This window comes from Pholcus phalangioides, unplaced genomic scaffold (assembly GCF_987345545.1).
Source record: "Pholcus phalangioides strain wild (caught in Gottingen) unplaced genomic scaffold, Ppha-v1.0 ptg000004l_1, whole genome shotgun sequence".
Classification (NCBI taxonomy): Eukaryota; Metazoa; Arthropoda; class Arachnida; order Araneae; family Pholcidae; genus Pholcus; species Pholcus phalangioides.
Genome location: NW_028301597.1, coordinates 5,316,908 through 5,343,216, shown reverse-complemented (window position 1 = coordinate 5,343,216; position 26,309 = coordinate 5,316,908). Strand labels below are relative to the sequence as shown.

General features: G+C 34.6%; 1 protein-coding gene across 2 annotated transcripts in view; it reads right to left on the bottom strand.

The window, feature by feature from the left end:
- The window catches only part of LOC149086487 (phosphatidylinositol 3,4,5-trisphosphate 3-phosphatase and dual-specificity protein phosphatase PTEN-like), a 39,128-nt gene extending 24,739 nt beyond the window's left edge, over window positions 1-14,389 (bottom strand). Inside the window, exons 1-6 of one of the 2 annotated variants that reach the window (XM_089255941.1) lie at window positions 13,826-14,389; window positions 9,029-9,115; window positions 7,561-7,645; window positions 7,387-7,431; window positions 5,191-5,365; window positions 692-799 (exon numbers count right to left, since the gene is read on the bottom strand). In XM_089255941.1, the coding sequence (XP_089112067.1) occupies window positions 692-799; window positions 5,191-5,365; window positions 7,387-7,431; window positions 7,561-7,645; window positions 9,029-9,107 (492 nt within the window). In that variant the 5' untranslated portion in view covers window positions 9,108-9,115; window positions 13,826-14,389. The remainder of the gene's footprint in view (window positions 1-691; window positions 800-5,190; window positions 5,366-7,386; window positions 7,432-7,560; window positions 7,646-9,028; window positions 9,116-13,825) is intronic. The other variant, XM_089255940.1, reaches the window with a different exon arrangement.
- Between the last annotated feature and the right edge of the window lie 11,920 nt (window positions 14,390-26,309).

The following is a 26,309-nucleotide window of genomic DNA, read 5'->3' as shown; positions in this document are numbered from 1 at the left end:
TCAGATTGATAAGAGGCAGACCTATAACAGGAAGAGAAAAATCACACAATTATCAAATTGGTGATCTACAGGCTACACAAAGAACTGAGTTCAGTTCTGGACTGAAACTGAGACCCAAATTCTTCTGTCCGTATGAGGTAACAAAAGTTAATCCTAAAGACAGACCTGAGGTCAAGTCTGTGAACATTCAGGGTCTTATCACCATTACTGCCTCAGCTGTAGTCATAAATTATATTTATAATGTCTCAATTGATGGAGTTATATTGTGTTTTGAATTTTTCATGCTTGTATGAATATTGTGTTAATTTAAAATGTCACTACGGTCAGTGAGCCGCAGGGCTGTGGCATGCAGGGAAATATTATATTATTATGAAGAGATTGGGATTGGCAACAGTGAATTTTCCGGGAGAAGTTGGTGGGAAAGGCCACATTTTCTTTTATGTCTGTCTGTGATCTTTTATTTTGTGTGCTCGTAATAAATATTTCGAAAACGGATGCTGTGTGTTTTTCTCTGTAAAGAGCCCATATATATATATATATATATATATATATATATATATATATATACACAGAAATTCAATGAGTATTTTTCTTCCTGTGGTCAAAAAGCAAAGGATTACAGTAATGTCCTATTTAGCAACGCATAATAAAGCAATATAATAATAAATACAATAATTTCAAAAATAATCACCTTAGCATCATGAGTCCTAGCATTAGCATAGAATTTCAGAGCGTCTTCTGCTGTTCTATGAGTGCCTTTGTGCAACATATATGCACAAATCATAACACCTGTTCGACCCTTTGGAAAATCAGGAAAATAAAAAAGATTTTTATTTAATTTTGTAGCTGAATGAAAGCATAACAATATGTATCCGAAAAATTCAACATATAAGTTGAAAACAAAAATTACAATTTAATTTCATTAATATGCATATTGAGTATTTAACTATAGTATAGTCAAACCTCATTCACACACAATACTGCTTTGCACAAAACATGTATGAGGTCTGATCAAAGTAAATTTTATAGAAGGATAACATGGATATTATCCTTTTATAAAATTAGAATGAAATAATTTTTTGATCCCTTTGACTTTCAGTTAAAGTATAATAATGAATAATTAAGAAAAAATCAAAAGTGAAAAAGAAAAATGTTATAATGATTATAATTAATAATTTATTTGGATAAAAACTCTAAAAATAACTTGGTTGAAGGTCATATATAAGGTCAACTATTGATCATCTGCATTCGTTTTACAAAAATTAAAAGGGGGCAGGTTATGCACTTTTAAGATATTACATATAAATCATTCTTCCTCATGCTACAAGTATGAATGTGCAATGTCCTTGGAAAAAAGAATGCTGGAAATGACGTTTGAATGTTACTACCCATGTTACTTTATTATTATTCAAGTTATTTTCCTAAAATGTTTTGTAATGTGTTAAAACTTAGCAAAATAAGGTATTCAGAATAAGGTATGAAGCTGATTCAGAAAAAAAAAGTGAAAATTTGCACACTCATGCCTCTAGCATGAGGAGAACAATATTGTTTAACTCCAAGTTAACAATCAAATTCAACCAAATGTGAGCAAAAACTATTTGAAAAATCAGTGCTTTTCAAATTAGTGATACCTCAACTAACGAAAATGATTCATTCTGGAATTATGTTCATTAGCTGAAACATTATTTCCTATAGATTTCTATGAAAAATTGTTTGATTTATTCCAGCTTCTGCCCAAAATTGGAAGATAAGCTTTTTAAAACACCAAGTAATGCTATAAAAAAGACAAAAACTGATTGAAGGCTAAAATGAACAGCTTCAAAATTGGATAAATGAAAATCTACAAGAAAATAAGAGATGCTGAAAATATTATTTTCCAGTATGTATACAACCAACACCCCCTTTATACAAATAAAAGACCATAACAGGCAAAACGTCCAATGAGGTGGCTGAGAAAAAGATGCCCATAACAAATATGGATGTCATATATCTCTAAAATATGGCAACCCGATTAAAAATGAAATTATAAAAACTAAAAACTATGTATACATGATAAAATATTATACAATGTCCATAAAAATATTTATGGTTATTTTATTCTAAGTATGGATAGTTTCTCAAATTACCCCAACATGTTTATCATATTTCTTTTTAAACTTGTCAATTGTATTAGAATTTATTACCCTCAGGGGTAAGCTATTCCATTTATTAACAACCTTATTAGAGAAGAATTCCTGTGACACAATACCCTAGTATTGTCCCTTACCAATCTATTTTCTTTTCAAGATAAAGATTACGCACGCTATCCGTGAACCAGAAGGGGCACAATGTACAAAGATGCTTTTTACAAACACAGGGTATGCCTTCATGCAAACCAGAGGAGATAGCTTCGTACTAAATTCTTCCCATTGACTTACCACCCTGACTGATTCCAACCACTTTTTCTCTGGTATCTCCCCTCCCCCCCCCCCCCACTTGTCAAAGCAGTCAATTGACGGCATATTAATAATTCATGGTCCAGCCTATCCATCCCATTGAACATTTTGAACACTTTGATCATATCCCTGGCACCTGCGCTTTCTTCCAATGTAAACATCTCCACAAAATGAAGTCTGTCTTCATAACTCAAGCCCCATGTACCAAGAAGGACATGAGTGGCTCTTCTCTGCACCTCTTCAACCAAGTCCATATCCCTCTGTGTAGATATGGTCTCCAAAACCTTACAGCATACTGCAGTCCAGGATGAACTATGCCTCGGAAGAGCCAAAGAATGACTTTAGGAGAAAGTGAAGAGATTTTTTTAGGAAAAAAAAAATAGAAACTGAGCATTCTATTCATTTTTTTACCACTATTGAACAATGTTCAGAAAACCTAAGTCACTCATCAATGAGAATTCCCAAATCAGTTGCATCCAGGATAGTGAGACCATTCAACTCGTAAGAAAAATGTAAGTTAAATTCTGTTAAGTTGTCTCTAATTCTGTTTAAGTTGGTTTGGAGCTATGCTATCTCCCTATTGCTTCGATTCCCAACTACCCCGATTAGCTTCAGGTCATTTGCAAATTTGCTAACAATCTTATTGATACCCTGATCGAGTTAATCAATAAAAAGTGAAAAAAGTATGGGGCCAAGGATACTTCTTTGAGGAACTCCACTTTTGACGCCTGTGTAATCACAGAATTCCCTGTTCACCATAGCCTGTTGTGACCTATCTCTTAACCATGATTCTATCTAATCCAGCAAGTTGCAATCCCAATCTCGTGTAAACACTTCAAGAGTTTAGCACATTAAACCTTCTTGAATGTTAGTTACACATGACTTCCCCTTCCTGAACCCATGCTGATTATCCAACACTACATTATTCTCATCTATCCACTTCCCCAATTGTCTTCTGATAATAATTTCCAAAATTTTTGAGAGGGAGCTAGCCAAACTCACTGGATGATAACTTAACAGCTTCTTTACTACCCTTTTTAAATATCAGAACCACATGAACAAACTTCCAATCCCTTGGGACGATACCCTCAGCTTAAACACTACTTCTGTAAATCTGTGCAACTGGCCCCAACAATTCATTAGCAGTCTCCGAGGATAGATATCATCTAGTCATAGTGCTTTGCTTGCACATACTTTTTTCAGAAGATTTAGGACCTCCACATCTTCCATCATTAAAGGTTTTATTACCCCATGCAACACCCGTACATTGAATACAGTTTTCTCCATTAAAAACTGACGCGAAAAAATTATTGAAAGAAACATATGCCTACATTGCTCTCTACCCTAACCCCTCCTATTGAGAGGTGGTCAACTGCCCCCTTACATCCATTATTGACATACCTGAAAAATGATTTTGGGTAAGAGCTAATATTACCTGCTGACCTAGATTAAACTTCCTTTCTACTATACCTTATTCCTCTCTTCAACACCCGTCTTTTATTAATAAACAAAGACAATGCACCTCAGCCACTTTTATACTCTCTTAATGCTTTTTTCTTTTCAAGATAAAGATTACACATGTTATCCGCGAACCAAAGGGAGCATGCTGTACAAACACACTTTTTACGAACAAAGGGCATGATGTCGTGCAAAACAGAGGACAGCTTGATACTAAATTCTTCCCATTGACTTACCACCCTGACTGATTCCAACCGATCTTTGAAAACTCCTGCTAACCTTTCTATCAAAATATCAAAGTTGGTCCTTCAAAAACAAGGAACCATTTATTTTTATATAATCTGCTAAAGCTGGGATAATTATTTAAAAATAAAAAATATTATTAAAAAATAAAAATTAATTTTTATACAATCTGCTTGTTTCTGTTCCCATCCATTTTATGATTTGGTCAGCTCATTTCTGTGTCTGATACATGCAGATGGAAAAGATAATCGCTCAGACTGTTCAGTTTCATGCTAAGAATAATGCACTGAAAAAACACATGCTCTGAAAACACAGGAGCTCCCTTTTTTTTCAATGCATTTTCGATTAGCTCAATCTTTCATTTTACATGAAATGGTTCAAGAATTTCAGAAAGAGAAGTGTAGGTACATATGGAAAAAAGATTCTGAGGTGCACATGAATTAATGGGGTTCTAGCAACAGCAATGCTGATGATGATTGGCACAAATATTTGGCTCATAAAGCGGTTATTTTATGTTAGCATGTGTATTCCTGTCAACAAAAATGTTCATTACCGAAGCACAAAAATTTAAAAAAAAACCCTTTTATAAAAAAGTCTTTGTTAGCCGAAAAAATCATGCATCGAGGCATGATTATTGGACCTTGTCAATATAACTAGCCATATAGATGAGTCTCTGTTATTGAATATCAGAGGTCTACCATTTCCTTCTTTCACCCTTCCCAGAAGAAAACATTCTCAGCACCCTCTCAAAATATAGTTTTCATATTGTATAATCAACAGTACAACACAAAATTTCAGTCTCAAAACTAATTTTGAGATTTGAAGAATTTAATATGAATAATAAGGCTTTACACGTTTTGTTAAGAAATTGTGCAGCACATAACAAAAATTATAGATACATGCTGAAATACAGCAAAAACAATTCATGCTACAAATTTTAAACTCAAAACTTTTAATGCTCTTATTTAAAAATCATGCAAATATTATGCATGCACATGAACACACACATTGAAACTTAATAACATATTCCACTAAAAACAATGAAATAATTCACCTTTCCTGCTTTACAATGAATTGCAGCAACATTATTCTCCTTTTGAGATAACCAATCATCAACATCTTCACAAAATGGCTTCATCAGTTCTAAACTCGGAGGATTATGATCTTCAAAAGGGTAATGAGCTACTCTTTGGTGGAACTTCATTGGGTCATAATGTCTTTCAGAGCATCTATTAAAAAGCAAGAACTCCTTTGAATAAACAAAATGGACCCTTTAACAAAAAGTCAAAGAAAGACTAATCTAAATATCTTAAAAATAATATAATATTTTAAATAATTTTAATATACAGTTTGAACCAGAAGAGCAGTATCTCCTCATCTAGCAATGCAAAATACAATGAAATAGCTACATTAAATTAATTTACTTCATAAGGCTTTACATCACAAAAATTACAAAATTATCAAAATATAATATTTTTGCATGTACATCTCAACCATAAACATGCTTCTCAGAGGTGCTATGCAAAAAGTAGACAATAAAATGAATAGAAAAATCCAGCCCCCACTCAGCAAGTGTTACTTTTTTCTTCTTTTTTTTTAATTTTGGATGGAGAATAGGCATTCCCATTCAAGTAGTTTTATCCACTAAACGTTATTTATGCACGGTCAGACCCTGATTCAACAAATTCCTTGATTTAACTAATTTTTTTCAGAAATTCTGATGAAAATAGAGCTCAAAAACCTATTTAATGAATAAAAAACCTAGATATAATGAATATTTTTTGAAGAATCCAAAAAAAAATTTTATTTATTGCCACTCAAAACCACAATCCGAAGATTTGACTTGACAGGAATTGACCTTCAGCCCTTCTTTAGAGACAAACAGAAAAAAAAAGGGGAATAGAAATCTGTTTCTTTTTGAGTAAAGGAGACAATAAAGCTTATTCAGAATATTCTTGGAAAGATTTCAGCAACCAGTGTTACACCAACATCATAAAACATTGTGCTATTCGCATGGATATATTGTTCCGGATAATTTTCCACAAGACTGAGATTGCAAAACAAGAAGTGGTTCAACAGACAAACACAGATTTATTTACAGAACAGCAATTTACACATATTTACAAGCTAATCAGAGAGCTAACATTTTTCTCGCAAACTTCAATCACGACTAACTTTTCACAGTCTCTCTCTAAATCTGAGCCTGCCATCTTGTGAGTGTCACCCTATTTATAACCCTGGTAGAAACTTTGAGAAAAAGAACATTCCAAAAAATTCTATTTTACCATTTCCAAGTCGGCAACACCATTGTATGGAGGAGTGGGAACTACTGTCTGGAAGGGCGGGACCTTCTGGAATGTTCTCACCAATCGCATCCCTCTCCAATAAACCGAAACCAGTATTAACTCTCGTTGCCAACACAAGATTGCGATAAAGAATTGCGCCATCTATCGTTCATAGTTAGTAACAATATATATATAGATTTCAGTAAAAATAATGTAACCTCATCAAGTTTGTGCTCTGCCTTGACAAGTAAAATATAGCAGGTAATTTGAAGAGGAAATTTTTTAGATTAGTGAAAAAAAATGGTGATTTTGACATAATTTGATAAAAATGCTGAACGTATCAAACTTCAATCAAGCAATTTTTTCATGTATCTTGACTGTATTCTTAAGTTTATGTTGTTTTTATTTGTTTTCAATAAAATGTTTGTCAGAAATAAGTTGTAACAGGAACCCCCCAAAGTAAGTAGCTTTTAAAATTTGTTGAAGTTTCGAGTGTGTTTATGCTCCTGATCCCAATTTAACAATTTCCTTAATTTAATGAATAAAATTTCTGCCATTTCTTCCAATTTGTTAAATCAGAGTTTGATTGTACCTGATTTTTCCCATGTTAATGCAAAGAGATACGATCGGACCATAAACAGTTACCTGCATAACCAGTTTATCATCTTATCCAGAATACACATACACAGAAGTCGAACTGTATATACAACAAACTGTCCAACAGCGCATAATTTTCCATATTTATCACACTTACCAACTTCATTTGGGATTTACGCATAATTGTTGTAAGGCTTTAAAAAAATCTATGAAACAGTTTATGTGAAATGTTTGATTTATGATAAATACATCTGAATTTTGCAAAACAAACAATACCAGCCAGAAAAAATATTTAATAATGGAATTTTTCATTTAATGGATCTATTATCCATTATAGAAAAAAAAATTTCAGAGAAACGTCAACTTACAAATTATATATTTTGTAATGATCCGCATGTTTTCTATCTAAAAACCTGGAAGAAAAAATGGTTTTAGTTTTTTTTCATAAAAATAATTATGCTTAAAATCTATTTAAATATGGGATAATGAAAATAATAGGATTAAAATTGGGATAAAAAGAGAAAATTTTGAATGACACCTACCGTACTACGTCATCGATGTGATTCCTATAAACACCTTCTAGTTTTTCAGCGGGAAAACCCATTGCAATAATATTGTCATATATATCTGAATGCTTTGTTAAGAAATCAGTAACTTTTATGACAAAGAAATTTAATATCAATGTTTACATATATAACTGGAATTATTTCTAAAAATTAAAATGAGAATATGATGTCAGATAGAGTAATCATTGTTTACAGCTGCAAACAAATATGTCGAGAAGAGTGCAGAGAGAAAGGAATGCACGTCATCGTCCTATATAAGTGAAGTGGAGTTTCGCCATCGGTGAGATTTTGTTTTATATAGCCTATTAAATGTGTTCCTTCCGAAAGAAAGATTGTTATAAGCAGTAAAAATAAAATAGGCAAGCAACGCAAAATCTGATGTGTGTGGATATTAAAAACTTTATTACACAAGAAACCTTGTTACCTCTGTATTATCCTGAAATCTCTGTATTTACTTGCGTATAAGACAAGGTTTTTATCCACTTTTCACTGCTTTAAAAATCTAGGCTATTTTATATGAACAAACGAATATGTAAACAAAAAATTCCACTAAAAAACAATGAAAAATTGAAATTAGTTTAATAATTTTGGAGATGATGATAATTTTGACTGATTAAAAACTATAATTTGAGAATCATTGAAAATTTAATGTCGATGAAAAAATAAGTCTGAATCAAAGAGTAAAATAATAAAAAATTTATTTATAAAGCAATCAAAAACTAATGAGAATAAGTTTCAGAATTAATGAATATCCAGAATTTAGGAAAGACATTTTCAGATGTGGTGAAAGTTTTCAGTACTTTGTGGGAGGCATTTGATTCCGAGCGCTGAACCGAACACAGGGATCCCAACAGTGGTATTGGAGCCAGGGTCATAATGGGTGCTCAAACACCCACAGTATTTTGTAATACCATTCTGAGCACCCACAGTATTTTGTAATACCATTCTGAGCACCCACAGTATTTTGTAATACCATTCTGAGCACCCCCAAAATGTATTTAGAAGTCCCTGTACAATAATACCCGCACTGACATTTTGCCCACCATTTATGTTGTCTCACCCTAAAAATCTTATGTTATTACCCGCCTGGCAGTCGAGTGGTTAGGGAACTAGCTTCTCACTGTGCAGGTCTGGGTTCGAATCCCGGTTCAAGCATGGATGTTTACTAACAATAACAAATTCCCCAGATCATGCTGATCCCTTGGGAATACGTGAAGATCACGTTATTTATTATTATTATATATTATTATTATTATCTGTGAATAAATGAAAAAAAGAGTTGGATTAATAAATCTAGTTTCAATTATTTTGATCTTTAAAATCATACCTCATCCTATAGGCTATGCAAGTGAATACAGTATATCTGTGTGCATTTACCCTCAGTCCTCATGCACTGATGCTTGTGTGAGTAAATTCAAATCAGTCTGAAATTGAGTAAGGATACAAGTCAGATCAAGATCAAATCCATCTTGACGGTACCTCTTTTTCTGCTTACTAACAATTTTCTTGATTTGGGATGTCATTCTGAATACTATAAAATTCAAAACAAAAATTACATGAGGATGCGATTCTTACAAGAAACCATTACAGAGATACAGATGAACCTTGTTAAGACAAAATCAAAGAAACCTCAAAAATATTTTCTACTATCCGAATTTTCAATTAGTCAATAAAAAATCAATTTGATTATATCCAATGTGAAATACATTTCATTTGTATTAAGCAAAAATTTGTATTAAATATGTTTGCCTTAACAAGGTCTGACTGCAACATGACAAGTGTCAAAAATGGGTTTAAATGACAATTTTCTATAGGTTTCTATGTAAAATCATTTAATTCATTTTTGGAACCACTCAAAATTTCCGAGTGACTTTCAAAAACACTAAGAAGCAGTACTACAGTCAAATCCCTTTTTTAACGAATACCGTTATAGCAAAAACCTAGTTTTAACGAACACTTTTTTAATCCCCAAATAAGTTTACATAGGAACAACGCTAGGTAACCTACAATTCCTTTAAAATGAAATTTTGTTTTAATGAAAACGCGTAAAAAGTGATTCCTCCAGTCTTTTTACGCATTCGTTATAACAGGATTCAACTGTACTACCAAACCACACATGCACCTCATCCATGTTGAGATGTGCATGTACATGTGGTGAACCCAACGTGAAGTTTTTTAGAAATTCTAGTGATGTGCTCAAATAGTGCTGCCATCTGTCTTCCAAATTTAGAAGCAGACAACTTGTTGGTTATTGTTAAGTTTTGCTTCTCATGTCATGCGTGAAGTTTTAAATGTTGTTCAGTTCTGATTGCTGTCTGTGGCGATACTTTTTAATGGGAACAACAAATCACAGCAAAAAAAAAAAGAAATACTGACAGAAGGCTGAGAGGAACAACTTCAGAATTCAATTGGATGAAGAATTTAAAGGAAGGTGAAAAATTAAACACTTTTTCATTTTACATCATGTACTGGTTTTTTAAGCCATAGTTAAAAGAAAAAGGTGCGAGGTGGTTAGCTGTGCAATATAAATAACTCTTTTTCCTCACACACCAGCAGATAAAAAATGTGATTTAAAGTTCCCAGAATGTCCAGTTTGATATTAAGACAAGAGCCTTGCCATCATGACTGTCTTAAGAGCAGCATGGGCATATCTGAAAAGTAGTTTTGAAGTGGAAATGATATTATAAATTAATCTGCCCAAGCTACGATAACTCATTAAATTCATTTTGATTGGCACGAAAATTTATCTCACGAAGTGGCTGCTCTTTGTAACAAAATACTATTGCAATAAAAATGCAATAAACAAGTTGCCCAAATGGAAAAAACAGATTATCAGTAATCTGCACGTCGCAAAAGGTTAAATGACTTAGCCCCTTATGCTCTCCTTTCCTCATCTAAAAGGTTTTGGTTTATGTTAATACTCATAGTGCAAGAAATCTCTCACTTACAAAGTAAAAATCTGTTAAATTTTACATTATTACCAAAGTCCATAGCATCACTCTAATAATCAAATTACATGACAAAACTACAGTAAAACCTGTCTTTAACAAAACCTGTACTAAGCAAAAACCTGTCTTTAACAGAAAAAAATTGTGGTCCCGTGATTTCAATGGCAACATACACATTAAAAAACCTGGATTAAACGGAACCTGTCTAATGCGGAAATGGAAAGGGAAATTGCACCCTTTAACGGAAAATTTCACACAAACACTGTGAGTGTTTGGAGACTAATAAAGCAAAGGATCATACAAAATGTAAAAAGTGTTCCACCAAAATTTTTTATGCAACCTATGCTTGAAAATGTGAGCTCATCATCCACCCTTAGATTAGCAAAAACCGTTTCTGTACTGACACTGTGTTTTTAAAAATATACGAATACAACCGCACAACAGGCAAAGATGGGCAAGATGCCCAACGAGGTGGCTAAGAAAAACATGCCCATAACAAATATGGATGTCATATATTTCAAAAATACAACAACCCAATTAAAAATACAATCACAAAAATTATTAACAATATATACACTGCCCATTAAGAATATTATGGTTGTCTTATTCTAAGTATGGTTAGCTTCTTGATTTACCCCATGTTCATCGTATTTATTTTTAAATGTGTCAATTGTGTTACAATTTACTACCTATTAATAACTATTTTGATAAGCCATGTGTAGTAAAGCAGTTGCATTCTGAAATTGTAATAAAATTTTTCTTAAAAACAGGCTTTTCCACGTTAGAAATCAATGTAAGGGTTGGATTTCCAAATGATATGCAACACTTACAAAAGTTTGTGTAAACTGTGTGCATTCCGTGATCACAGGGCTGAGCAGGACTGGCATTAATTAGAGACAGGCAGGGGTGGGGGGCAAAAGCCCTGGCAGCAAAATTTAAGGGGTGGCAAATTTTAGATGAGAACAAAAATACCGCTCTAAAATCATCAAATTTCATAGTGTCAGGGATAGCAAAATCATGTTGTTCTCTCTCTCCTTCCCTCACAAAAATTTTGGTTATGGTGCAGATGATGAAGATAACATAATACAAATGGAAGGTTGCAAAATATAGACGATAGTGTAGGCCAATAAACTGAACCTGAATGAAACAAATAATGACAGCCCGATTGAGAATTTTTGAGGAAGTTATAAAAAGAACGTAAATGCTGTTAGTGTAGAAGGAAAACAGTGTAGGGGTAGGAATTTTATACAGATGCTATCAAAATCTAAACACGGTATTTAGTAATTATAGATTAATGATTTATTCATTTATTTTATCTATTAATCAAATTATCTAAATTTACTTTATCTTCAATTTAGTTTTATTTTAATTCAATCACACACCAGATTGTTTCATTATTTTGTACTTTGATCAATTGAACCTCTATTAAGAGGAAACCTGTGCTCAACGAAAAAAATCTTGGTCCCTTGTGAAAGACAGGTTTTGCTGTACTATGAATTGCCAACAAAATTTGTAACAGTATAATAGGTACACAAACAGAATTTTAAACAATATGCATGCAAAGTAAAATAGGCCTAATACATTTGATGAGATAGTCGAAGCTTCTAGTCTAAGGCAGGGTAGGCCTATATACTGGACCCATGCGACAATAAATATGATCAACAAAGTGAATGAAATCAGCTCAAATTAGTTAAAACATGAAACCAGTATTGATTTCATGGTTTCAACCAATCTGTGTTTGTTTCGTTTGCATCATGGATAATATCAGTTGAGTGTGTACCCTGCCTAAGTTCAAAATACATCAGATTAAACGCATTGGGGAAATACATTCCATCAAAACTAATCATGGTTCAATGTTATCAACTTCAGATAATTCAATCATTACCAAAATAAATGTTTACAATGTGGATTCCGTTTAAAATGATTTTCAAAATATTGTCATAAAAAACATTTTCGGAGGGAAAAAGTTAAGAGGAAAAAAACCACTTTGAATACGAAATCTTGAGAATTACTTAGAACAATCAAAATAAATCGTAATAAGTGGGAAACATTCTAAATGGGAATGTTATAAATGATAGACTGGATACACACAGTGAAATCCATAACATGCTATAGCATTTCTAAGGATTCAGGAGAGATAGATGAAAGCAACTTCAACCGAATATATACGAGTTCATCAGAATTTTAACCCATGATGGTAAAAGCTCTAGAACCAGGGTTGGGTTTTTGATGTGGCAAACATCAAAAACTGGTACAATTTGTCAAAAACATGAAAATACCAATTGTAAATATATCATATCATAGTCACACTTGGTGATTCTTACTTTTGCACAAAGAATAAGTTATAGGAGTTTCTTAAGCATCGTATAAAATCAGCACTGCCAAATTTTAGGACATTTTAATCCTAAAATTTAGTATTTTGATTGCTAGATATACTATGAATATCAATATTGTACACACAATAAGGGTATCGTTTTAAGTATCAGTGATTATCTAGATAATTTAATAACAGAAATCAACATTGCATACATGGCATACAAGAACTTTTTAAACACCTATCTGTTATGAAAAGAGTACAGCATATGTTTATATACACATAGGCCCCTATATAAAAAGTTGATGAAATTTTGGAATGCTGAGAATCGTCTTGAATATCAAATAGTTCCATAGTTTTCCATTCAGCTTTCATGTTATGTTCTATTCAAATTACATAATTTACAATAAAAAATACAAAAATTGTCAAAAATAATTCTGTACAGAGCAGAAAATTACTTTACAATCATATTAAATTTTTATTCTGCGTATAACATAGTAATTTTGAACATTACATGCAATCAATGTGTGTATTTTCAATGGGAGTTTCTATATTGAAAAGCAATATTGGAGATATTTGATGTGACCACTCGAACCACAGTTTAATCTGTCAAAAACTGTCACGTGTCACAAACCTGCCAACCCTGTATAGAACTTACAGCTAACACCATTGTTAATAATGGTTTCCACCATTTTCACATCAATAGAAATGACGTGGGTGTTACGAAATGAGCAAATTCTTAGATATCCTCACACACAGAATGTGACAATTCCCGATAACCTTAAAATGACAAATAAGTCGCATTTTCCATGACCAAGGAATTTTAAGAAATGGGTTTCCAATAATTAAAAGCAAAGTGCATATTTGTTTGAAATTTATCAAGAAGTTTGGATTTCTAACACGTTCACCACGCAACAATTGAAAATTGGATGGAATTGCATCAAAGTAAAAGGCTGAAAAACAATTATTGTGATCATACCTCTTAGAACCTGTATTTTTTCGCTGATTGTTGTTCAGTAACAATCGTAGTGTAATTTAAAAACGGTGGCGATCCAAACATGTTTGTCGTTCATCACAAACGAAGGATAAAGGTCCGATCACAAGCAAAATCTCTCATCGCGAAATAATAAACGAACACTACGAAATATCCGTCTCAGCGCGCCGGTCTCGCGAACACAAATACTGTAATTCAAGTCGCGCAAACACTGTCAAACGAACGTCGAGAACACTTTGACTGTTCAGCACACTTTTTGCCAACCTAATTAGTCGTACACCTTCGAATACGTCCGATTTCGGGCGGCACATCAGTATGTATCTTGTTATTAAATACTATCGGGGAGTCGCGTCGAAAATCTCGAGTTTCCTAAATACGAATCATTCTTACACATTTCTTCCACTCCTCGGTCTCTCTGCGTTGGATCCACAAAAATAAATCACTATTCTAGTAAAAATTAAGTTCGACGATTTCATTACAAAACTGATCAAATAAAAAATTGAGCACTTTAACTCGTAGCAATCTCCACTAGTAATCACACACAAACACGAGAGAACATGCGCGTACTACCAAAAAAATATATATGTATATACACATATATACTATCGGTATAGAAGGATCATACTTGTCTATGGATCCTACTCGGTGATAATATACATAGATGGCGCACTATTCCGCTTCTCCTTTTCCTTTTTTCTCAGGCTGACCATTTTATTTTTTTTTCGAGAAAAATACGGGAAATTGAAATTCCAAATACGGCAAAATACGAGACATCGCCAAATATCGCGAAAAATGTCGACAAAAAACAAAGTTGACCAATGAGGCTTTTTAAATCACGTGATATTTCCCTTTTTTTTGGGAGACATACAAGGTAACCAATATGGCGACTTCCAGTGCGATTCATGAAAGAAACAAATCTAAATGAAAGAAGCATAGAAATGAATCGATCTACCTGTTTTTCCTCCAAAAAATGCTTGATTAAAGCTGCGGTTCTTTGATGTAATTTATATGAGCTCATAATTAATTTAAAAACATCCTAAACTGTATGGATTGGTGCAATTGGATAATATAAGACAATTGTTGTTGTTAGGAACCATTGAGTCGATTTCGACTCTTGGTGACTCTATAGATTATGGCTCTCCAAGCTGGTCTGTCATTCACAGCATGTCTCAGTTGTGCCAGCTTCATTCCAGTGCTTTGCAACACCTCTTCTATCCATCTGGTGCTTGGTCTGCCTCTCCCTCTCATTCCCCTCATTCTTCCAACCATTACCATTTTTTCTAGTGAGCTTCTGTGTGCATTACATGGCCAAAATAAGAGAGTTTCTCTTTAATGACTGTTGCTTCTAGAGAATAGTCAACCTTGACTTCTTCGATAACCGATTTTTGTTAGTCCTTTTAGCTGTCCATGTAATTCTCAGCATCCTCCTCCAGCACCAAAGTTTGAAGGAATCAATTATTTTCTTATCTGCTTTCCGTAGTGTCCAGCTCTCACATCCATACATAAAGACAAGAAAGACCAGCGCATTTATAATTCTAATTTTTGTTTTCATTGATACATCTTTGTCTTTCATTATTATATTAAGCTTTCTTATCGCTGTTTTACACAGAGCTACTCGTCTTTTTATTTCTTCTGTGCAAGTTCCCTCTTTTACAATTCTTGATCCTAGGCAATCCAATCTGTCCACAATGTCCAAACTTTCGCCATCTAGTTAAAAACTGAATATCTGCTGTAATCATGATCTTTGTTTTTTCATATTTAGGTAGATCCAAGCTTCTCACTTTCTGTTTTTAATCTTGATATAATGTTCTTCAGGTCCTCTTCAGATTCTTCCACCACAGTTGTGTCATCAGCATATCTAAGGTTGTTGATCACTCTTCCTCCAATTTTAACACCTGCCTCTAATTCCTCTAAATCAGATGCTCTCATTATATATTCTCCATACAGAGTAAATAAGTTTGGGGAAAGGATGCATCCTTTTCGAACTCCTTTTTCAATTCCAAACCATTCAGTTAAGCCATAGTTTGTTCTTACACTTGCCTCTTGATTAATATATAAATTTCTGATCAAGCGGACGAGGTAATTAGACACTCCCATTGTTCCAAGAATATCCCAAAGCTTATCATGATCAACACTGTCAAAGGCCATTGTATAAGCGATGAAACAAAAATATAACTTCTTTTGACGTTCTTTTGTTGCCTCCATTATTCATCTTATATTGGCAATTCGGTCTCTAGTTCCCCTATTTCTTCTGAAACCTGCCTGCTCCACTGCTAATTCTCTTTCTATAATGGTTTCGAGTCTTTTCTGAATAATTTTCAGTAGAATCTTGCTAGCATGTGGAATTAGGGAGATTGTTCTGTAATTGGAGCATTCTCTAAGATCACGACTTCATCCTTTGTAACTGGTGGTTCATGATTTATTTCTATATTGCTATTTATTATCTTTCCATTTTATTTCTTATAAAGATTTTCTCTGTATTCTTTCCATCTGTTTACAATGTCTTTTTCAGAGTTCAAGACATTTCCACTCTTGCCTTTTATGATACCGAAACGTGGATTAAATTGCCAGTGATTTCATTAATCCTCCTGTAGTGATCTCTTGTTGTCCCTAGTCTGTTGTATTCTTCAATTTGTCTGCATTTTGAATTAAGAAAAGTATTTTTATCTTTCCGTGCCTGTCTTTGAAATTGTGCATCAAATTCCTTGGTTTCATTTACTTTTCCAGCAGCCTTAGCTATTCTTTTTTCGGCGATTTCAAGAGCTTCTTTTGACAGCCAGAGTGTTCTCTTCTTTTTATTTACTGGAATAATTCTTTTTGCTTCATCTTTTAGTATATTTTCGATACAGAGTTCTTCTGGTTCCCTTTCTATCAGATCAAGGCCATCAAAACGGTTTCATGTTGAAATTCTATATTCCTCTGGTACATTATCTAACCTGCACCTGGTGATCAGACCCACATTCAGCACTTGGCAGAGTCTTGCATGTTGTCACAGAGCTTTTCCATCTTTTGCTGCCAATTACGTAATCAATTTGGTTCTTGTACATGCCATTTGGTGATGTACATGTGTACATTCTTCTTTTAGGCTGCTTAAAGTAAATATTAGCAATGAAAAGATCATTTGATGAACAGAATTCAATTAACTTTTGTATAAGACAATACGGAGACATTAATTCTCATTTTCCCGCTTGAGAAGATATAAATAAAAATTTGTAATCAATGTTATTGCATGAACATCGACCTCAAAAGTGGATATTCAAGCTCATTATTTTATATTTTATTTTCTGGGCTTCGTATCTCTAAGCGAACTCAACATTTCGAAAACCAAAAATTCAATTCGATTTTTAAAATTATTTATGTGGCGGAAAACCCCCTATAAATTTCCGCATTTTTTCACTAAAATCTGCAACTTTAACATCGATCTATCTCTATGGGGATCATCTAGTGCAGTGGTTCCCAACTTTTTTTGTCCATGGCCCCCTTTCAAGAAGTGTAAATATGTTAGAATTTGATTAATTTTTAATTTATGAAAATAACGAAAAAACAAAATAAACATAATAGAATACAGTAAAAAATTAGAATAAATTATTTTCAATCAATGTAAACTCTGAGCTTGAAGACGGCACAATATCATCCAGTTACTGTACTGGATGAAATTTGTATTATTTCCAAATTAGTTTGTTTTTTTTTGTGTAAATAATTATGGTTTCATTGAGAAATGTGAGTTGTAGCTTCCAAAATACGCATTCTTATAATGATAAAAATCGCAAAAAGTGGATCGAAAAAAATCGCAAAAGCAAGCAGTTTTATTAATTTTATTCTCTTCATGCTGATAAAAGTAGTAAGGAGGGCGTAGCCACACAAATGAATCACAGTTGAAAAGTTCAACCTTTCACATCATTTTCAACAATAATACATGTATCAAGGATATAGGTTCATGTTGTAGCCCTACTATGAATTTAAAAAAATGAACTAAAATACGCGTGAAAATTTTTTAAATATTTGTTTGAACCATTCATTCCAGAGAGATCATGTATGTGCGCAGTGACAAAACTGTTCATGTGAACATGTAATGATTCATTATTAGGATTTCAAGCTCATCGGAAAATATAAATAATCTGATTTTCAAATAAGAAAATTGTCAGTTTGTTGACTTAAACACAATATTTCACATAACAGTCCGCACTATATTTAATATACAGGGCGCATAGGTAACAAGGCATATGGAATTTCACTGGCGGACCATTGGTCCTAGAGGCACACTTCCAGTTGGAAAAAGTACCTGAATAATGTGTAGTACCTCAGATATTTGATTCATGTTGCCAGGGGTGGCATAATTATCAAATTAAAAAAGTTAACTTTTTACACGGACACCCTGTGCCCCAAAACCCAATTGGAAAGTTGTTTCCCTGTCTCCAACAAAAAAATTCAACGTTTCTATGTACAATGTTTACTGAGATATTCTAAGAAAGTTGGAAAAAAAAAACAGCATTAAATGTGGGGAAACCATTTTACCCGCATTTAACGTTTTTTTAACGTGTTTTTTTCCCAAATTTCCTCAGTTTTTCGAATTCACATATCTCCGTGAATATTGCACTTAGAAACGTGAAATTATTTTAGTTGGCATCGGTAAAGACACAGTAACAACTTTTTAATTGGGTTCTTTGGCACACGGGGATGGAATAAAAAGTTGTTTTTTATTTTATAACTATACAACTCCTTACAACGTGAATGACATATCTCAGTTGGACACGGCATTTGGATACTTTTTCTAGTTGGAAGTATGTCTCTAAAGGTGCGTATACACTAGCGCACCGATTGTGCAATGCACGACCCCCTGCAGCGGTTCCAATCCACTCGTGGCTACACAAACTTCCTTTGTGTTCGTTAAAAAAACCGATTCCAGGTGGGTCCAGTGAAAACAGCTCAAGAATCGTTCACAACACCGTACAAATCACTGAACAACCATTTGCGAATGCTTTCATTGCTTGATCCGATCGCTAGTGTATACGGGCCTTAAGACTAAATGCTCGCCAGTAAAGTGCCATACGCCCTGTTACCCACGCAGCCTGCATATTCACGTAAAAAAATAGTTTGAGACAAAATACAGTCGACTCTGGTTATAACGGAGAAAAATATCGTTTTAACGAAAACTTTTCTAATCCCCCGGATAAGTTTACATAGGAACAATATAAAATTCTTTTGTAACGAAATTTTGTTATTACAAAGTGATTTTTCTGGTCTCGGAGTTCATTATAATGGAGTTTGACTGTATTCTCCAAAAAAAATCTGACATTTTTGCAGTAAAGTAATTGAACTTCGGCAATTTGATCTGAAAACAGTCCTTTTTATAATGATTATGTCCTTTTTCACTTTTATAAATTTAGGAAGGAGACAAAAGGAAGAAAGGGTGGGAAGAAAAAAGAAAAATGGCCAAGAGGGGCTCGGTTGTGCGTAAATGCCTTGAAATTTCACTCGTGCGCAAGGGGATTTGTGCCTCACTCTCAGTTTTATGACAAAATTTCACATTTATGAGACGTTTGACTATAATCACGATTAATCTCTATACATAGATCTTCCAATATTAAAATATTTCATTTATACCAAGCGCAATTTCAATTATTTGACATTTTCATTTTGACTTGAACTCTAAATCCTTGGCATTTCCAACATAATTTCTAACAATCAAATCCATGCAGTTTTTGCAGATTGTGAAAACGCATCGCTGAATTGGTTTTTCATGCGTATTATCAACACTAAAAACTATAAATTTTAGGTTGACAGATACAAAGAGACGCATTGAGCCGGATATGGACATTTCAAAGTGAAGACTTGAGTGAGAATTTATTGCACTTTTCTGAGAAATCAGTAGACACAGTGAGTCTCAAATAAACGGATTTAAATTGCTTTAAATGTGGTCATACGCCCTTTTAGAATTTTTTTTCTAGTGTCCACAACATTGCTCTTGCAGGACGGGAAAATTCATTGCAATTATTTGGGATGTTGCGGCCAGCAGCAGGCTTAAGTGGTAGGGCAGTTAACAGGAATCGACTAAACTCTTTAAGTTACAGTATCGATTAAGAAAACTTTAAAGGTGTGGTGTCAATCTTAAAGGAAGTCCCAATACATTATCTGCCTGGATTGCATATAGAAACCAATCAGCAAACCAAATTACGTTAAGACCGTCTTAAATATGTTTGAAATTACATTTTTCCTGTTAAATTGAAAGGAATGGCATATGAACACTTGTGATTGAAATAACAGTAATTTTATGCAATTACAATTTCTTAAGTTGTACAGCAATGTGTGACGATTGGTGAGGTGTATACGAAGCGACGAACATGAAGCATTCCTTTATTTTGCATTAACCTGCGAAACATACAACCCTTCGTCATGAAGGTTAAAATCAAACTCTTCGAGAATGTCTTCGTCTCTCGATACAACTTAAATCTCACGTGTCTCGTGAATAAAAGTATTACTGTACATCCTTGTTAACAGCTTGCCTGTTACAAATGTAGTTTTAAAAAATTAAATTTTTCGGGTATTTTTCCTCATGTATGAATTGGTCTCTTGGAGTTCGTTATAACTGGATTCGACTTTATTTCTTTTCAGCAGAGTCAATGAATTGGCACCCCCCCCCCTCAAAATTCATAAAAAAAAATACCCCAGAGCAATCATTCTTAATTCGATTTTCTGATCCCGTAACAGACCACTCAGTGCCGGCTGAAGATAGCTTTGTGCTCAGCTAGATGGCTATCTGTAATTGTATGAAAACTATCGGGTTTTTTTCTTAGAAGCTTTAATTTTTCACCCATCTGCTTCTTGGATTACATTACTACCAGCACTCAAAAGAATGTCAATGAATGGTCAACAAATCTTTGTCTGCTTTCTTTATGGCAGCCCTCTTTGAATGAAAAGTCTTCGAACACACACAATTTTCTGTCTTTACAGTTACTCCATTTTGCTTAAACCTCTTCTATAGTTTGTGTAAGGGAAGGGCTATAGTTTGTGTAAGGGAAGGGCTAAGGTGACCATACGTCCCGTATTTCCCGGGACAGTCCCGGTATTTTATATTTTTTAGGTTGTCCCGACTTTTGGGCAAAAGTGTCCCGGTTTTTCCCGTATTTTACACGAAGCCTATGTGAATTTTCGTTCTTTATTGAAGTCAAAGATAAAAATTGTTTTTCAACTCATAAATTATATTATGATAATTACAACTGTATATCAGAATATTAATCTCCCACATTTGTCTTGGTGAGCGTTTTTCGTGGAATTCATTTTAATCCACTGCAATTTGCAATAATGCTTCATTTCCCGTCATTATGATTTTTCTGTAATTTCAACAATATTTAGCAACTTTGTTCGGTTTTGGCGTCATTTTTGGCAATAATTGGCGATGTCCCATATTTTCCCGTATTTGTAATTCCAATTTCCCGTATTTCTCTCTAGGAAATATGGTCAGCCTAGTAAGGGCTTACTGTCACCCCCGAGTCGTAAAACTACCGAGATTACATGAACCTCTTTTTTTATTTCCTTCCTCATGTTAACGTTACTTGAATAAGTGAAAAATTGCGAAAAAGATAATCTATGCATTTTGTTTGAAATTAAATCTTTTTAGTAGAGTGACTAAAAAAAAAAATAATTTCTTAAACTTCTTCGTGGCCACCGTATCAGTAGCCGTGGCTCCCCTTTTGCGAGATTTTCAGCCGTGGCCCCCCCTGGAATATCCTAGGGAGATTTTCAGCCGTGGCCCCTGGTTGAGAATGCATGTTCACGATATCTACAGACAAAATGTTCGAAGCCAGTATTCTGTTCCCTGATTGGTTAATTTAGTAGAGGGTGGTCAGGCCTGGCCATTTATCGTTGGCGACAAAATAATAACGTTAGCAAACATCCTAACATAAATACCACGGGAGAAAAATACTTGAAGCGGAATAGAGCAACTATTGAAAAGATAAGCTCCCCCCCCCCCCTCATTTTCATTGGATTTTTTGTGATATGAATATCAATTGCAAGAAATAATCATTTATTTTCATATCATCGCTTTTTCCCTTCCTTCTTTATTGTGTAAAAAGGCAAAAATATGTGGATATGCAAACGATGGAACAGATGCGCCACGCTAGGAAAATACAAACACCTAGCATAATTAAGTTTTTTTACGTTTCTGCCGACCGCAAATGGTCCTATTCGGTTCACGCGGATTTATTATTGCAGATTATATAATGAAAAAAAAATTCCCTCCCCAAGTTGAAGGGGGGGGGGGTTATTTAATGTCTGCTTTTCCCAAGGCCATGGTCCTCACATCTTGGAGCAGGGCTCCCTAGCCTGGGATCCTTCGCGAGCCCCTATATGATGAATTTATAACGTGAAAAATACTGAGAAGCGTCCCAGGCCATCTCGTCCATATTCCTGGGCCCCAGGGCTGGCGATCTGTCAGCTCCACCTTCGTGGGGCCCTTGCAAAATTTGGTTCCTGAGGTGTATACCCCGAGCAGGGCCGCAACTAGATACTTTGTCATCCGGGGCAAGCCGGCATTTTGGCGCCCCTTGATGTAGAAGAAACAGTTAAAAGGTGAATTTGGCGCCCCCATCTGGTTCAGCGCCCGGGGCACCAGATCCACCTGTCCCCCCCAGTTGCAGCCATGGCCCCCACATCCTGGAGTAGGGCCCCTAGGCTGCGATCTTTTACGCCCCCCCCCCCGGTCAGACTTTCCACGGGTCCTTCTATAGTTAATTTATAGCGTGAAAAAGCAAAAAATTATGAGAATTGTCTCGGGCTCCAGAGCTAGAGCCCTGTCAGCCCCGCCCATGTGGGGGCCGTGGCTGCGGCCCTGAGATCCCAGCCGTAGGCAAATATATATAATATATGAATTGATGTCAACGTGTTCCCCCAGATGTTCAAGTCTTTCTCCGCCTATGCTGGTGACCCATGTCCATCCACAATTACGGGTCTGACAGAGCTCAGGAGATGATTCTTTTAACTCTTTTATATTTTTCACAGAACAAATTTACTGTGGGGGATGGGACGCCAAAGATTTCAGCTGATTGATGTGGGGTAACCTATACATTTTTTGTGTAAGTTACCGTAAATGTAATAAATCCGGTGATTATGGACCATCATGGCCCCCACAGCCTGAAGCAAGGCCCCTAGGCTGGGATATTTTGTGGGCCCGCAGACCAAACTTTTCATGGGCCCTTCAACAGTGAATTTGTAGCATGAAGGGAAATGATTGTCCCGGGCCCTACCTAACCTTGCGGGGCCATGGTGACCATTATATATTGATATTATCGTGCCCTTCCCCCAGAACTTGTCTATGTATGCCTTACACAGGTGGAACAGTGTCATCTTAACACAAACTCACCCGAGCCTGGCGGGATCGTCTTCAAATTTTCTTTAGTATACATGTATTTTCTCGTTACAGCCTTCGCTCCTCTGGACCATTTCATCACCCCCTCAGAAGTTATTGCTTGACAAGGAGGAAAAAATTTAAAGTTTGGGACACTGGGCTGATCACTTCTCCATGGTGTCAGAAGTGTTTGAATCATGTGGGTGATTGTCTTGAGCTTCACATAGGAAATTTTTTATTTCTGAATCGATTCTGGAATTATTTATTCTAATAATGCAGGATTCTCATCAATTTTGGAATTATCTCTATCTTAATTCTAAATTTTCGATTAGTTTTGGAATAGTTTCTTAACTAAATATTAGATCTCTTCAATTCATTGCTGGAATTATTTCTTTCATTCATCCCTAGAATTATTTCTTTCATTTATTTTGGAACTATTTCTTTTATAAATTCCGAAATTACAGTATTTATTTCTTCTTGCATAAATTCTGAAATTACTTTTTTCATTGATTTCGAAATTATTTCTTCAATTAATGCTCTGGAATAAATCGTTTTTCAATGTTTTCAACTATTTTCAGAAAATGATCAGCGGGCCACACGTTGAACACCCCTGGTATAACGGAAAGGCTATAAAGTCAATTCCATAGCGGTTTCTTTGTTTATCACATCTTTTACTCTAAAAACAACGATTTTTCTCTCCTCGTCATTTCTGATTACTTTATAACAGTAATTACTAGGAAGATCCTCCATTGCGATCAATGTGATTTGGTCCTGAGAAGCGCCTTTTGTTAAATTAATAAAATTAAGCGTAAGATTAAAAATTTAAAAGATAAAAATCGAAAAGGGGAAAAATAAAGCGAGAAAATTTTCCGATAGAAATGTATAAAGAACGTGATGGTAAGAAAAATTTCTCCCAGCAAAATTTCTCGCAAAAATTTTCCTTTTGACCAAATTTTTCCCACGCATTCCAAAAAATGTGCTGCGATCTACCGGTGAAAATTAGTCAAGTATTTTACAATAGAAAAATATTGCACTGTATTAATATTTTTTTTTTTTTTTTTTGCTTGATGAAATTTTGGCCAATTTTCCCCACGAATATTAGGGTGACCATACGTCCCGTATTTCCCGGGACAGCCCCGGTTTTTTTCCTTTTTCTGGCCCTCCCGACTTTTTTGCAAAAATGTCCCGGTTTTTTCCTTTTTTTACATGACGCCTACTTGGATTTTTATTCTTCATTGAAGTCAACGATTGAAATTATTTTTCATCTCATAAATTATGTTATGATAATTACAACTATAAATAAGAACATTAATCTCCCGTATTTGTCTTATTGAACGTTTTATTTCGTGGAATTCATTTTAATACACTGCAATTCGCAGTAACACTTCGTTTCCCGCCATTTCGATTTTTCTGTATTTTCAGCTATAGTTGGCAACTTTGTGCACTTTTGGCGTCGTTCTTGGCGATAATTGGCGATGTCCCGTATTTGGAATTCCAATTTCCCGTATTTCTCTGGAGGAAATATGGTCAGCCTAACGAATATGGGAAATTTCCCAGGAGTTACCATCACTGATAAAGAATGACACGACATGGAAAGAAAAACTAGCCAAGCAAAGGGAAAGTAGCCAAACAGACAGCGCTCCGGCAGCCTTCGTTTCGCCCAATCAGGGCGCTGAATCTGGAATCTCGAACATTTTGTCTGTAGATATGGTGAACTTGTGTTGAGAACCACTGATCTATAGTGTTATAGTGTTTGTCCCTCAGAGTGATGCTGATGATGATTATGACGTCTATTGAAAAACCCTCCTGAAAGAAAAAAGCAAAGCGACTTTAGATTTAATACAGCTTTGGAAAAAAGTATCTATCCGATGTAAACGCCAACTTAGGCCCCTTTCACACGGAGCGGATGCGGGTCCGGAAGAAGTTTTAACAATTGGAATATACTGCGCCTTTCACACGAGCCGAAAAATCTCCGTACCTAGGAAATGTTCATGCGGGTCCGGACGTCGTCCGCATGTGTCAAAACCTAAGTGCGGGCTCCGCATCCGCACATAGAAGTTTTGACAATAGGTTTATTCGGAGCTATTCACACGATGCGGATGAGGAGCGAATTCGTCCGCATCTTTGGCTACTTTTTGAAGGTGATTTTTCACCGAATTTTTTTTAATTATTTGTCATAAATACCCTTAAAAACACCATATGATGGTCCCTGCTCATTAATATAATGTACCTACATACGTCTATCCCTCCGTTTCCTTCTGAGATGGAGATATAGCAACTTTAACTGCCTTTTGTCCATATTTCACAATTTTATACAATAAAACCTGCCAACAACGGCCACTGACGGGACCAAAATTATAAGCCATTACGAATATTTAATTGACTACATACTTTAATAACTTTTAAATTTAATTTAAAAATTTTAATTTTTTTCTTTTTAAATTTTTAAAAGTATTTAAAAATATAAATATCTGAAATATTATTTTAAATATTTGTTATTTTTTTAAATTTTTAATCTGTTAATTTTTTTAAACTTTAAAAAAAATACTTTTATTAAACAACGTTATCCACGTACGGTATCCAGCTCGTACGGAGCAGCATCAAACAGGGAAGCTTATGGGACTCGGTACGCCCTGAGAAAATGTATCTACCTCAGTCAGTCAGTCAGTCACGTACGGTGTTCACTCAGGGCCGGATTAAGACGTTTGAAGACCCTAGCACTTGAGTATTTTTGGTGGTTCCCCCGATACCTACAAGTTTATTTTACTCTATATTCAGTCTATAAACTGAAAAAATGAAATTTTATATTTCAGAAGTGAGACTAATCTAGGGATGGGATTTCTCTCTAAAAGGTTTATGAAAGTTATTTTATAAAACTTGAAAAATGTAACCAATAAACACATCTGTTACATTCGAGAGAACTTAACTGATCCGCCTATTGGTTGCATTTTTCAAGTTTTATAAACGAACTTTTATAGTGTAATCCCGGCCTAAGACAGAATTGTGATGTGAATATTTCTAAGCACAGGCATTTTGAACGTCTCTACCCCTTCCCTTTTTTACTACTTGCAATTTCTTTGATATCTCCTGAATTTTTTTTCTTTTTTTGGAACATCGAAAGTT